The 15403-nt window shown below is 42.1% G+C and overlaps 1 protein-coding gene across 1 annotated transcript; it reads left to right on the top strand.

The window, feature by feature from the left end:
- The first annotated feature begins 5646 nt into the window (after positions 1-5646).
- LOC119724697 lies at positions 5647-15097 on the top strand. The gene is made up of 5 exons (XM_038195910.1): positions 5647-5713; positions 7072-7179; positions 11952-12266; positions 12919-13058; positions 13723-15097. The coding sequence occupies exons 1-5, from the start codon at positions 5647-5649 to the stop codon at positions 14263-14265; spliced, it is 1173 nt and encodes a 390-aa protein (XP_038051838.1). The 3' UTR covers positions 14266-15097.
- Positions 15098-15403: the final 306 nt, after the last annotated feature.

Below are 15403 nucleotides of genomic sequence, written 5' to 3' on the forward strand. Positions count from 1 at the left end.
ACTGGCCTACGTCTGGACCTACCATTCAAAATCACAGTAATATTTTGTTTCCCAGAACCCTGCACGGAACCAGCAAAATGGTAACAAGGTTTACCACTATTATGTGCAAGTTGTGTGGTGATAAGCTTCCTTTTTGCTGAATTGGAAAGTATCTCTGGCAACTGTCATTTAAGAGAGGGGCGCCAATGTTCAGTGTTTGAAACCTATCATGCTTTTGTAGTTGGAAAGGGTTAGTGTTGCTTTTGTTGAAACACTGACGATCTCGATAATCTAATCCATTCGTTAAACTATCAATAAGTAGGAACTGCAGTGCGTCTAACCACAATTTACATACCTACTTGAAACAGGGGAATATGAACAAAAAAATAAAGCAGATGAGCCATGTAGAAAACTTGCTGGAACGGTGCCCCAGTTGATGCCCATGCTTTGCATAGATTTGCATACAGTATCATGTTTATATGTTTTGATGTTGCCAAGCAGTGCGTACCCACGGGGGAGGGGGGGCGTGGGGGGGGGGGGCGACAGCCTGTGGGGGGGGGGGCACTGGGGGTCGCCCCCCAGTGCCCCCCCCCCACTGAGATTTTGAGTTTCTAAAAAAAAATATCATTGATCTACATGACGTCCCCCCCCCCTCATGAAATGTTCCAGCCCCCAGCGGCCCCCCCCCCCCCCCCCCACTGAAAAGTTCCTGGCTACGCCACTGTTGCCAAGGACTTAGGGTCCTAACTAAGCATGCTAAAACACTGTCGTGTGAATCGACCCTGCTCGAAAGACACTGGGCACATGTTGAGAATGTGGAGTAGGGACAATCTATCTAACTCCACAAATGCTGCACTTTTCCCCACAACATCAGATTATCTGGGCTAGGAAAACTACCAATAGTTTCCCTCAAGGGCGGAAATCGCTCCTCGAACGTGGGGGAACAGGTTTTGTGGTCGGTTCTGCACAGATGCACTGACATACGGAATAGCCTTCCTGAAGTTGTGGTTTCAGCACCTAGTACACGGCCCATATGCAATTTCGGGTACATTCTTTGAAACTCTCAGGATCACTAGAGGATACCTCAAGAAGTTCAAAACCACTTGATGCCATTTTTTTCTGACCCTTTTGTGGGCGTGGCCATGATTTTAAAAAATGGGGGCATTGCGCGCAAAAAAATATTGCAAAAAATTTTACTTTTCTTTTTCGCGTTCGGACAGTTCACCCAAGTGCTACATCTAAAGAAAAACATTCCACAATTTTGCCTCTTTTGGGGGTGGGCAGCATTTTAAAAAGTGGGGGTCACATGTCGCTAACAGAAAATCGACCTGTAACAGGCAATCTTGAGGTTTTTGTTTTTGTTTTGTTTTTGTTTCAATCCATTATAATTTGGTTAGGAAAAATGGTTACATGTCAACTCATAAATTCTTTGGCTCCAATTTGGGGGCATGTCACACTTTTTTTTCATAAAAAGGGGGCATACGTGTATTCCAAAAGGAAGCTTGTGTGAGCCCATACGAATTATTGCACATTCTTTCAAACTCTCACAAAGACCTCTGGACACCTCAACAAGTGGAAATCTGCCCCACCCTACCCCCCTCCCCCATTGGCCATTCAAATGGCAGCCGTTTTTAACATATATCTGGCATATGGTACACATACAAATGGACAAATAATCAATTTTATGAGACATTTATGTTTTGATATACAGTGAAATCTCGATAAGTCAAACTTTGAGAGAATGGGCTCAAAATGTGAGCTATGCTGATTTTGAGTCAAGCAGGGTTGTATATCACTGTTATACAACTGAAGGGAATAATTAGTCTTTGTTTGACTGAACAGTAGGTTTGATTTATCAGAGGTTGACTTGCTGAGATTTCACTGTAGTTTATTTTGTCCTGACAACAATGCTGACCTTGTTTTATAGCATACAAACTGCAATAGCCTTTTTAACTTTAAATGTATTCATCTTCACTTTATTTATAAAAATGATATTATGAAATGTGGTACTCGATCATTGGAAATAAAGTTTGAAAATTACAAATTGCAATATTAAGAGTAAAGCTTGCCAAACTTGGGTGATTTAGTGAATCCTACATAAGTCATTTGTAATTGGACAACATATTTGGTATTTAATATCCATGACGTTATTTAGTAATAGAAAGTGTGAGACTATATTGTCAATAGTTTCAGAATCCAGATCTGGATGGATTGGTGCCATACTTTAAGATTGGATATATCAGAAGGAAAACTTGATATCCGAAGCCTCTGTCAAGAGGTTTGCCTAACTTTTGAGTTTTTCGCTTTGGAAAACCATGCTGAAATGTTAAGGTAAAGGATTTGTAGTTATTAAAATACTTTTATAATTTGAACTAGTCACATGTTTTTCTTGAATCTTTGGGGAGCCAGGTTGGCGCTTGGGGAGTCAGATTGGCTCATTGGTTACTTTCCTCGCCTTTAATCGCAGGGTTCGATTTCTGCCTGGGCCTTCATGTGGATTGGGTTTTCAGAAACTATTGGCAATATAGTCATCAAAGTTTCAGCCTAAGATGTGTTTCTCTACTCGGTGGCTACAAAACCTTTTGATATATCCAATCTTGAAGTACATCATCAATCATATAATTTATGGTGATATGCCAAATTTAAAACTGTTAATTGAAACAAATCTTGTGTAATCCATCCAGATCTAGATTCTGAAACTATTGACAATTTAGTCTCACACTTTTCTATTACTAAATAACGTCATGGATAATAAATACCAAATATGTTGTCCAATTTTCACAAATATCTGCAGAATAAAATGTAGCACCTCTTTAACTTTCTGTGTGCAGATGTCGTAAAGTTACAATTTACATGTAGAACTGAAAATGTGACATGGATTAGACTTAGAGTGACAATGAAGACTAAAGTAGGGCCTACATGTACATGTAGGCTACACTGACCAAAAAACTAGGCCTACTTCATTTAGTCAGGGCCAAATATTGTAGCATAGCAGCGCACTTTGAACGCTTCCTGTAGGTTTGGGGTATCTTCTTTCCAAGAAAATGTCACTGTTTCCCCATTTACCGTTGAACGGTCGCACTCGCTACTGCAACAGACTCAACCAGCTGATGAGGCTGCATTTGGTCTGCTCCCATGAAAAAATGAGGCATATTAAAGTTGTAGTTTCCGCTTCATGGTTGCTTCTCGGCAGGATCTTGTTTCATCACAGGCTTTGCTTCCATGTTACTAGAATTGTCCTGAAACCAAATTTTGAGAGTTACAAATTAATCATCATGTTGACATCCTGTTCTGATTACTACCATTACCCTTGTACCCTGTGCAACCAGTGGAACCAAAGAGAACTGATATAAACTGCTGATTTTGTTTAAGTAAGTCCAATTCATTTTTTTCTTAATTTTCTCTGCTTCCAAACACACAATGCATGATATTTTTTGTGGGTCACCAAAATAATGCAATGTGCACACAGCAGATCACAGTTTATTTGGGGTTCACTGAGTATATTAGGCTAAACATAAGGTATAGAAACAGTTGACTAACCATGCCAATGGCTGTTAGTATTTGAGAAGCGGTTTCGCTGGTGGCCGCGCAATCGACAGATAGCATCACAATCATCCGATGTACTAGTACTAAGGGCCTTTCCTGTTTGTAAAACTTGTTACATAAAGGTACTAAAAAAAATTCAACTCGAACTGGAAAAAAAATGGTTTAAAGGTGTTAATAATGTGGCCAAACCCCGCCGGCGTTGGCATACCGTTCGTACACATGTCGTACAGACTAGACATGACGGAATGCCATGGTAAACGTTTACAAAGTCAACGTTTTTTATCATAAAAATTAAACTGCAACCCAGGCTTACCTTTCGCATAGACTTCTTTCTGGCTTCGGAGGTCGTCGACGAAAATTCAGTACATTTTTACCCTCCTTTTTTTCTACGTGTTCATCGCGTGAGGCAATGCAAGGTGTCCGCCATTTTGGATGCCGCGGTAAACATTAAGATGTTGTCTGCACTACTGTACTGTATGGTACATGGTGGGTGCGTACTGCTGCTCGACAACCTGGGGATGTTGTTCGTTTATTTCTGAGTTCTTCGTTTATTTCTGAGTTGTTCGGTTATTTCTGAGTTCGTATATATTTCTGAGTTGATCGTTTATTTCTGAGTTGGTCGTTTATATATGAGTAGATTATTTATTTTTGAGTTGTTCGTATATTTTTGAGTTGATCGTTTATTTTTTAGTTGTTTGTTTATTTTCAAGTGGTTTGTTTATTTTTCAGCTGTTCGTTTATTTTTGAGTCGTTCATTTATTTTTGAGTTGTTGGTTTATTTCTGAGTAGATTGATTATTTCTGAGTTGTTCGTTTATTTTTTAGTTGATCGTATATTTCTGAGTTGTTCGTTTATTTCTGTGTATTTTCGTTTAATTTTGTGGTTTCGTTTTATTTTTGTTTTTGTCTTTTTTTGCCCTAATGGTCGCCCATACCTGCATGCTTCCACGTGAGTATATGTATATATATCATACTAGTACAGGGAGCTCCAAAAACTCGGGAGTGACTGCGTAATGGATTGACAACACTGCATAATAGATTCACTACACCACGTAATGATTCGGCAGTAGCCAGGGTGACCGTTTTAGCTGAATTTCAGATTTTTAGCAGAATTTCATTAAGCAGATTTTTAGCAGAATTTTATAAAATTGGTGATTTGACAGAAAAGTGGTGATTTGTCTTAAGACGCACCGCTGGAAAGACCTATTTTCGTTGATTTCTTCCAAATGACAGCTTGCCAGAAAGAATAATTTCGCAGAGAGTTTAGTCCCCTTACTATCTTTCAACCAAGTATGTGTTTCAACAATAATTACGCCAGTTACTTTTTGGATAGCTGATGGAATCTGGCTTTAATAGAAATTCCAATGGCCCAAACAATGGACCGATCCAGTAAGCACCGCCCCATGGTGTTCTGACCAATCACAGCCGTGATTTATGTACGACGTGCGTGCACAACAGTCCGACATGCGTGCACGCGCGTATGATGCGCGCGGCAGGAAAATGGTGCAGTGTGGCATTTGAGAGGAGCACGTATTAATTTGCCCAGTACGCAGTGGGCGGGGCTTCTTGGATCGGTCTATTGGCTATAGGACAACCTAATTTTGGGTAGTTGCAGTTTTCACCCTTTCTTGTATTAATCCAGGCAATTTTTCAGTGCACCCACCAACACAGGCGCGGATCGGGGGGGGGGGGGCAACCCCCCCCGGTCTCTGTCCAAAAAAAACCCAATTATCATACAAATTCCTACAAAATAATTCGACCCCCCCCCTGCTGTGACACCCCCCCAAAAAATATACTGGTATAATGTCCGCCTGCTCAAAATACGGTACACCATTCTGTAATCTAGTGTTAATAATCGTCGAATTTGAACAGCGCCTCCTGCTGACCTGCTGAAAAATGGTACCACACCCCCCCCTAGACTTGACTCAAGTCGGAATGGTTCCACTTCAGTGCCGTATAACAATGCGCACATACATTGTATAACACGCGTATTACACGTACCTGTTTGTGCATGTATTGCAGAGCATGTGCATAATTACATGAGGTGCAAAAGTTAGCAATTCCGACTTGATTGGTTGCTGCATCACTTGAAAATAACATGTACATGTACGTTTTTAACACGATGGTCCAGATTCGACGCATGAGGGCGCGCGTTATGTACTGTAAGGACGTATGCGACATGCGCCGCAGTGAGTGGATTTAGGCGCAGACTGAGGGCAACCCAGACTTGGCCAAGTCTACCCCCCCCCCTGCAAAATATCCTGGATCCGCCCCTGCCAAACAAGTGTGTAAGACACCTTCAATCGTGGACCTCCCTCTTTGTTTGTATACTTCAGGTTTTTATAGGAAGACTTCCCATTATGTTTTGGGGGTCTACCCGATGTTCCCAATACCTATGTTCCCCAATACCGATGTTCCCCGAAATCCTTAGGATTAGGGTAAGGTTAGGGTTAGGTTAAGGATTTCGGGGAACAACATTTTTGTCTGCAGGTCCACGATTGACGATTGTGTACAAAACATGAGTCCATACGAAAATTGCTCGCGTAATTCTCAAGGTTTGGCACACATTGTAATTATTTCTGCTCCATATACCATGGAGGAATAAATAAATACCTGTAGTCTACGAGAGCTGTATGCAATAACTATGCGCATGACCGACTTTGTGGAGGAGATAAACCAAGTGCCATTGTTCCTGTCGTTAAGGCAACACCTGCCACTGCCCCAGGCCTGGACAAGAATAAAAAGGCCTTGAGACTGAGAATACATTGTATAGCAAAGGCATTTTTTTTGAGTGAGGGATTGAGCCTTTGGAAAAACCAAGTCTGCATGGGAGCTATGGGGACACATTAACTGTAGGGGCCGGAGTCAGAGGCACTAACTTTCTGTTGGCCTGCATGGGCGGGGGACAGATTGACCTTGATTGGGCAGCATTCCCTATCCCCCCTCCGCGACAAATTTACTGGGTCCCAACCCGGAAGGTAGTCTATGCAATAGACCATGGCGAAAGCCATGCATTACTTCTACAACATTTGAGCAGATTCGCTGATTAATTATGAAAGACAACCGGCGCATCTTGACCTCTACATTTTGACCAATCAGCGGGCGCTTTTTATATCGGGTCTTTGGTCATTGACTAGCTGTTGTCGCGTCATAGACATGGATAAAGGAATGGCACACAGCAACAAAAACGCTGTGGTCACGCGCTCTGTGTGTACGCGACACGTGCCCGGCTGTTGCTGTATTTCAAAACTCTGCATTCCAATTAACCAATCACAGTTTTTCTCCTGATTTGGGAATGAAATGACGTCACCATTTAGCAAACCCCGATGGGTTGAGGCGCAAGATCGAATAAATCTGTATGCTTTGACATATCAGACGTTATACAGGAGACTTGGCTCCGTGGTGATGCTCGGACTACCATGAAGGGGGGGGGGCAGAATTACTAATAGGCCTATTCACGTCTGACATCAACATTCGATTTATGATGGGAATCACAGGATTCCGCTGCTGTATATGTTATCATTAATTATGTTCTAAAATTCTGTAGGTGAGAAGAAAAATCGCCGCAAAATCGAAAATCACTTCCACATTGAAACGTTCAACGGCGTCATTACCATTGGACCAAGTTCTGGGAACACAATCAACTACGGACCAGGTAGTAATTCATACAAAGATTTTTTTAAAGAAGATTTTATTCACACGAAATATAAACACCCAATTCGGGCGATTAACAATGCAGTGCGCCTAGAGTTTGCCACGGAGAGTCCATTTCTCCTTACGTGCATTGTGGGAGATGTCGACAAATTTCAAGCGCGGGCGGGACATTTGAAATTGTTCGTTTTTCCGGTCATTACATGTAGTTTCGTAAGCGAATGATTTGAGTATCTGTTTGGCCTTTTTTTTTATCACTGGCGTGTTGGTGTTTGTTTTTGTAACACGGCAGAACGCTAAGCCCCAATCTAAATACGAATTTCTACAAAGTTTTCTACGGACACTCATTCAAATGGGTCATGTTTTATCGACCGTAAACTTGAAAAATGGACTCTCCATGACAAACTCGTGGTGGCGCACTGTGTTGTAAATCGCCCAAATTAAGATGTCGTGTATAGTTTATTATTGCCCCCTCCCGTAGCAATTGGTCATTTTACCACTCAGAAATTTGTCAATTCGACCCGGAAAATGTCATGTGGACCCGGAAAAAACCTGTCAGGTCCGACAGAACCCGCATTACGGGCCTAATATGACCAGGAACTTTTTAGAGTGTGAAGCAGCTACCAAATTAAAATTCCTGTCTCAAAATGATGAAACAGGCCCCTCATCGTCTCATTTAACCTCAAGGAACTTATCCCTTTATTGGTGGGTAGTTGGAGAAATCGTTAACATCACCAAATGAAAGTCGTCTTGATTTATAGTTTATAATGATAAATGTGACCTATTGTGGCAAAATGAGGAATGTACCCCAAAATTAATGGTTTGAGTAATCAACGCCTGAAGTTGAATTCACACTATGCCTTTTTGTTGGGGAAAAATGTCACAAAATTAAGAACGCCTTCCATTTCCGTTGGCGGCGCAATGCGTATTTCTTTTTTCAAAGCCGTCGATTTTCTCGATGGGAGGTTGGTGAAGTTCGGTGGGACACTGTTGAAGTTCTTGCGGCATTTATCTTTGGAATAAGTTAAGCTACAGGAATAAATTTGGTGTCATTGGAAAGCGTTAAGGAGTAGATTGTTGGTAGTTGGTAGCGCCTCAGGTTGCACCTTCATCACAAGCTCTCGCAAATTTCCATATTTTGTTGCCTAAAGTCATCTAGGTAGCTTCCTAAATTATACTGGTGGATCCTTGAATCACAGTGATCATTCTGGTTCATAGATCGCGAAATTCCAGTCTTCCAAGCTGCAGAATTCGAAGATTTTCATCCGTTTTCTCATTCGTGATTCAGGAAAGCATAGTAGCTTTCCCCAGCAGTGATTTTGATCTCCATTGTGCTTCAACAACCGTCTTGATGCATGGCTGACTCTGCTTTGTTCTCCATTGTGCTTACGCTATTGTTGGCGGTAGTCATGGTTTTGACTACAACAAACTGCTATAGCAGAACTGATCTACTGAACATGGCTCCCTCAGTAAAAACAAGAGTCCCTCTTCATGTCCACAACAGACTGAAGGAGCTTGGAATCAGTGTAGCCAGACCAACCAAAAGGGGCCGCAGATCATGGGCTAAAAGACAGAAACCAATCCCCGTCTTGACTCGTCATGACTGCTCACCTCGTGAGTTTCATCCTGATTACCAACCAAGTCAAAATGGTGCACACCTTACCAACCTTGTACCCATTTCATCCTGTACTAAACCAATGGTCCCCATTAAATTCGCATTATGGAACGCACGATCAATGAAGCCCAAAATCTCCGTCATATGTGACCTCATCATCTCAAGTTCTATTGATATTCTCGCTGTTACCGAAACATGGTTATCTGGTGATAATCGTGATCATCGTGCACTTGCTGATCTGACGTCTACACTTCCTGGTTACCAAATCCATCACATCCCTCGTATAAACCGAGCCGGTGGAGGTGTTTGTGTACTTCTTCGGAATAGCTTTGATGTTCACAAAAATGAAGGTAGATCATTTGAATCCTTTGAACATATTGATTTATCCATCAACGCCCGCTCTCATACCCCTCTTCGCCTCGTTGTCATCTACCGACCCCAAAGACTAGCCGATGGCCGTTTGACAGGTCCAACATTTTCCCCTGAATTTTCCACCCTCATCGAATCTGTTGTATCTGAGCCAGGGTACATTTTGGTTTCTGGAGACTTCAATTTTCACGTTGACGACGAATCTAACCGTGAAGCTACAATCTTTCGTGACCTCATCGACTCGTTTAATATCGAGCAGCATGTCGCTGGCCCAACACACCGCAATGGTCACACACTAGATCTTCTCTTAACGCGCTCAACAGATGACGCGATTTCCCAGGTTGACACTACTCATTACCTGCCTTCAGATCATGCTGCTGTAAAATGCTTGCTAAACATTAATAGACCTGACCCTGTCAAAAGAGAAATCAAGCTTCGTGAACTTCGCAAGATTGATTTTGAGGCCTTTCGTCTAGACATTCTTGCCTCACCACTAACCACTGCACCAGCCAACGACCTAGACTCGCTCATTCATCAATATGACACAACTTTGAATGATCTTCTGAACAAACACGCCCCCATGATCTCCCGTACCATTTTATCTCGACCTCATGCACCATGGTACAGTGAAAACATTCGCAAAGCAAAGAGAAAACTTCGAAAGTGCGAACGTCAGTGGAAATCCTCCAAACTAGAGTTCCACAAACAACTTCTCAACGAACAGAGCTACCACTATAATCAACTGATAATCAAGGCCAAATCTGAATATCACAGGACACAACTAAAGGACTGTGACTCCCGTCAACTGTTTCGCAAAGTTGACAAATTGTGCACTCCAAAATCTCCAAAAACCCTTCCGTCGGCTAATTTGTCATCTGAACCACTTGTTGATCGATTTTCACAGTTCTTTGCCAACAAAACACAAAACATCACTGAAGAACTTGACAACATTCCTGATCCCGTAGTTTCTAAGCCAGTGTCCGACACATGCATGACTACTCTTCACCAGTTTGAACCCCTGTCTGCAAACTCGGTGAGAAAGCTGATCACTGGTTCACCCTCTACAACATCCAGACTTGACCCGATTCCTACGTGGATTCTGAAGAGGTGTTTGGATGAACTTGTTCCAATCATCACGAATATCACCAACCGTTCTCTTCTGGATGGACATTTTCCTGAAGCACTGAAGCGAGCCCACATCACCCCCCTTCTCAAGAAACCTAACCTGGACACTGAACCTCTCAAGAACTACAGGCCCATCGCAAATCTGTCGTTTCTCTCAAAGACAATCGAACGTGCTGCTGCGGCCCAACTCCAAGATTACCTTTCAGACAATAATCTCCTTGGCAACATGCAGTCCGCATATAGGAAACATCATAGCGTTGAGACTGCCCTTCTCCGTGTCCAGAACGACCTACTTTTAGCTGCTGACAAGGGACAGGAAGCTGTTCTTGTTCTCCTTGATTATTCGTCTGCATTCGATACTATAGATCACAACATCATGCTTCAGCGTCTAACGAACAGATATGGCATATCCGGTCATGTAATCCATTGGTTCGGATCCTACCTCAAGAATCGCACTCAGAGTGTTGTCATCCAGGATGATCTTTCTGATCCACGTGTGCCAAATTGTGGTGTCCCACAGGGATCTGTGCTTGGTCCTCTGTGTTTTACTTTATACACATCACCCCTTGAAGACATCATTCAGGCTCATGGCATTGACAGAATGATATACGCTGACGACACGCAGGTCTACGTCATCATGAACGAGCGAGATCGCTCATCAGTCCTCGCAAAACTTGAACTTTGCCTTAACGACATTAAGGCATGGTCCGCCACTAATAAATTGAAATTGAATGAAGAAAAGACAGAGGTGATCCACATTACGTCTCGTTTCAGAAACCATTCCAGCCTTAGATCAATTTCCCTTGGCTGTTTTTCAATAGAACCTGTACAGAAAGTGCGTGATCTAGGTGTCACTGTTCAGACCAATCTCCAGATGGACATCCATGTAAATAACATCTGCAAATCATCATACCTGGCATTACACAAGATTGGACAAATTCGCAAATTTCTCGACAAACCTACCACAGAAAAGCTAGTTCACGCTTTTATCACATGCCGCCTTGATTTCTGCAACAGCCTTCTTCTTGGCCTACCTGACTCAACAATCTCCAAGTTACAACGAGTTCAGAACTCGGCAGCCAGATTGGTCACCCGAACCAAAAGTAGTGACCATATTTCACCAATCTTCCGCGACCTACACTGGCTTCCGGTTAGGCAACGGATTGTGTACAAAGTACTTCTGATTACGTATAACTGCATCCACGGCCATGCGCCAACATATCTACAGGATCTGATTAACAAATATGAACCTCCACGAAAACTCCGCTCCCACTCAAAATCCCTACTCACCTGTTCATCGTCATCTACAAGGACATACGGCCAGCGTGCTTTTTCTACATCGTCGCCCACTCTTTGGAACAAACTCCCCCAAAGCATCAAAGACGCACAAAGTCTGGACCAATTCAAATGCCTCCTCAAAACCCATTTGTTCAATTCTGATTAATTTTTTGTCCTATTTTTAATTTGTACAGCGCATTGGGACTCCGTGTGTAATGCGCTTAATAAGAACGGTTTTATTATTATTATTATAGTGCTTTAACAGGACGTACATAACTTGAAAAGTCAAAGAGGGGGTATTCCTAATTGTGATATAGCAGGTCACATATGATTTTTGGACTTGCATTTACAGTATTGTTGATGTGTGCAATTAATGACCTGTCAAACAGAGGTGCGTCTCAAGCTGGATGGGCCCCCAGAGTTGTATCATCAGATTTGTGGCACGATTAACGATAGGAGGGAGATAGTGTCGATTCCGATAAACGAACTCGAACAATTCTGCGATGGCAACGTCATCTACTTCCGCAAAGGATGCGTGGAGCTCACCCTGCGGGTCGGGAGCCAGAAAGGCCTGGAGAAACTCCTGGCCATGTGCAATAGCGGAGATCTCAAGCAGCTCCTGGGCAGAGAGTTCCCAGTCAATAGCCTGAGGGTGGTCGAGGAAGACATCGTACAGGCGCGCAAATTCTTTGAGGAGGAAAAGGGTTCGTGTAGATCATCACAAAACTAACTGTTTAAGTAACTCCAACAATTAGATCCCTCTCATCTTTTTCTCAAGCTTGCCGACCTTTTTGATAAGTCAATGGTAGTGGGGCGGGTTCAGGTTTGGACGCTCCTACATTATTTGCGGCCTAAGATGGAGTTAAGACTCTAAACAGCTCCTGTTGATCTGGATGACGTGGTTGATATTATCGAAAAATGCCACCACCCTTTGCCTGCCTTGTTTTAAAGACTTCTTAGAAACATAATTTTTTGCAACAAAAATGCACTTCTTTTAACATCGAACAAAAATGTCCAAGCTTTACTGAACCACTGCACTGAGGGCGCTGTTGCTGTGATGTGATATTTCAGGAAGACACGGTATATTTTAGGTGTTTTCTGTTCAAATTGTGAACCCAAAATTGTGCTCATTGAAAACATGTGTGAGAAAAGTTTGCTCATTGGTATACTGACACAACAACGAATCGTTAGAGAAAAGAAATACCCAAAATTCTGGCAACGTTTTTGTGCTGAAACAAGTTGTAACATTGAGGTGTCTGCCTGAAATGACATCACATGTTCGCTCATGAATATAGATTTTGCATAAGCATAAAAAACCCAAAAGCCCAAAATAATTACCCCTCTCCTTTTTTCCAGCCAAAATGAAGAATGAGTTGAGAAAGAAGGTGCAAGAATTTGAAGATGCAGCTGGTGAGTATGTTCGTTGCCGGGTGAAGATGATCGAGTTACTCAAAGACTTAGTGGAGTTATGTACTCGACGCCAGAGACAAGCTGCGGTAAGATTTGACTTGTGTTTTGTTTTTTTGTTGTTTTTATGAACTTTTCATTTAAGCCAAGTCCAAGTTCGGGCAATGACCATTTGTCGTCTTGGTTGATTTGTGACGTCCATTAATTGTGACGTCCACAGTGAGCATCTATGAAAGTGATTCTAAGACTATTGAAAGAATCTAAAATAATATGCGAGCAGATGAAACAAATGCGTCTAGACCTCCAAATTCTGACCGTTCAGTGGACGCCTTCTATCAGGTCTTCGGTGAACCGTTATTTTATTTAAAAAAAACATGGCAGCTAGTTCACCAACAAAAGCGTAGGCCGAATTTCTGCTCGAAATGACGTCACAATTTCTAAAGTGTACTCTGATTGGCTGGCGCGTGGTGTCACATTACATTTGAGACACATCAGAATAGGAGATTACCCAAATAATTGTCAAAATACGATAAAGTGCCAAAGCCTAAACTAAACATCGTAAACAGTGAACAAACTCGTATAAAAAGGTATAGCTTTATTAAACTGTTTGTCTGCTGAATACCAATTGGGAAGAATATCCAAGTGCCTTTTGGTGTGAAATTTTAATTCAGCTTCCCTTTGTTTTAAAAACGCAAGGCGCATTGGTCTATTCCCTTAGTGATTTTTTCTTTCAATTTATATTTCTGTGCATAGGCGGTCGGGGGAGTCGGCGCTGGATTAGCTTTGTTAACATTCGGCGCTTCGTCTCTTCTATCAGCTGCTGCGGCAAGTGCCGCGGCCGGGATTGTGGCTGGCATCGTCCAAGCGGTCACCGCCAAAATATCCACAGATGAAGCGAAGATGATCATGGCCAAAGACAAGGTAGCATGCGACAGAGTCCAGGAGACTCTGGAAAAGGTTGATTTAAAATTGAGGGAGTGGGAGGGCAAAGAAGAAGGGGTACTGATTGGTTCCATTCACGATTTGGTCAGGGTGGATGAGGTGAATCTGAAAAGGGGAGTGGACGCAATCGAGAAGATTAAGGGCGAAGGCCGCGGGGAATTCGTCCAGTTCGTGGTCCTTACAGTAGATCTAGATAGGATCATAGTGTACATACAGGACATGTTCCCTGGAGATGTCTCCAGATTGGCCAAAGAAATTCAAGAGATTGCTGACAAACTGGACTGTCCGAATGAGACGTCAATGAGGGAACGTGTCTCGAAAATGAAAACACGGTTCCAACTTGACAACAACTAACAATTGAATCAAGTCGAGCGACAAGTTATACCTTAGAACGTCTTCGTACATTTTATGTAAGAAATGGTTCTCATCATACAATTTGGTAGGAGCGGATCCATACATCGGACGGGAAGGGCGATATAACAATGTAGTCGTGTTGTGAAGTTATAATAACAATGTTTGCCTCAAAAATATCCAACGAGTGGTTGACTATGAATATCACGAGGTGATGCAGTCTAAAAATACTGTGTCAGTAAATTCCAGGTCATACTTGAACATGTCACTTGTCTCGATCAAAATAACACTTCCGATCAAAATGACCGGAAAATGACCAGGACAAGTGTCATTTTGACCCGGAAAAGTGTCATTTAGTTGGACCCAGAGAAGGGTCATTTTGACCTGGAGAAGTGTCATTTTGACCCGGAGACGAATCATTTAATTTGAACTTAAGAAGTGTCATTTTGACCCAGAGACTCGTCATTTAAGTTTACTCGGAGAAGTGTCATTTTGACCGAGGGAAGTGTCATTTTGACCCAGAGGCGCGTCATTTACTTTGACTCAGAGTAGTGTCGTTTCGACACGAAGAAGTGTCATTTAATTTAACTCGGAGAAGTGTCGTTTTGACCTAGAAAAGTTTCATTTAATTTGACTCAGAGAAGTGTCTTTTCGACCCGAAAAAGTGTCATTTAATTTGACTTGGAGAAGTGTCATTTTGACCCGGAAAATTGTCAGGGTCAACCGTCAAATATGACAGTTCCGGGTCGGATTCGATCCTAGAATTTCTAGAGTGTACACCGCGGTACCTAGCCTTTGCCTGATAAACCTTCTCCAAGGCAAGTTTTCATTTTGTCTTAAAATACACTACTAATATTTATACACACATGTACAAATACAATACATTACAAATACAATATATCACATGTGAATTAAAATAAAAGCATATTAGATTACTGCATGATTGTAAAGCAACTATATTATAAATAATTGAAATTAAGAATTGAGTTCGATGATGTTCTGGGACGAAAAAAATATGTCGTTTTGAGGATTTTTGTGTGATGTAAGTGTAAAAATAACCGAGGTCAATTCATAATAACAAAATGTATAACAATGTAGAGGTGTATATACTAAAGACACGCCCTTCTGGCACTACTTTACT

This window comes from Patiria miniata, unplaced genomic scaffold (assembly GCF_015706575.1).
Source record: "Patiria miniata isolate m_02_andy unplaced genomic scaffold, ASM1570657v1 HiC_scaffold_1, whole genome shotgun sequence".
Lineage (NCBI taxonomy): Eukaryota > Metazoa > Echinodermata > Asteroidea > Valvatida > Asterinidae > Patiria > Patiria miniata.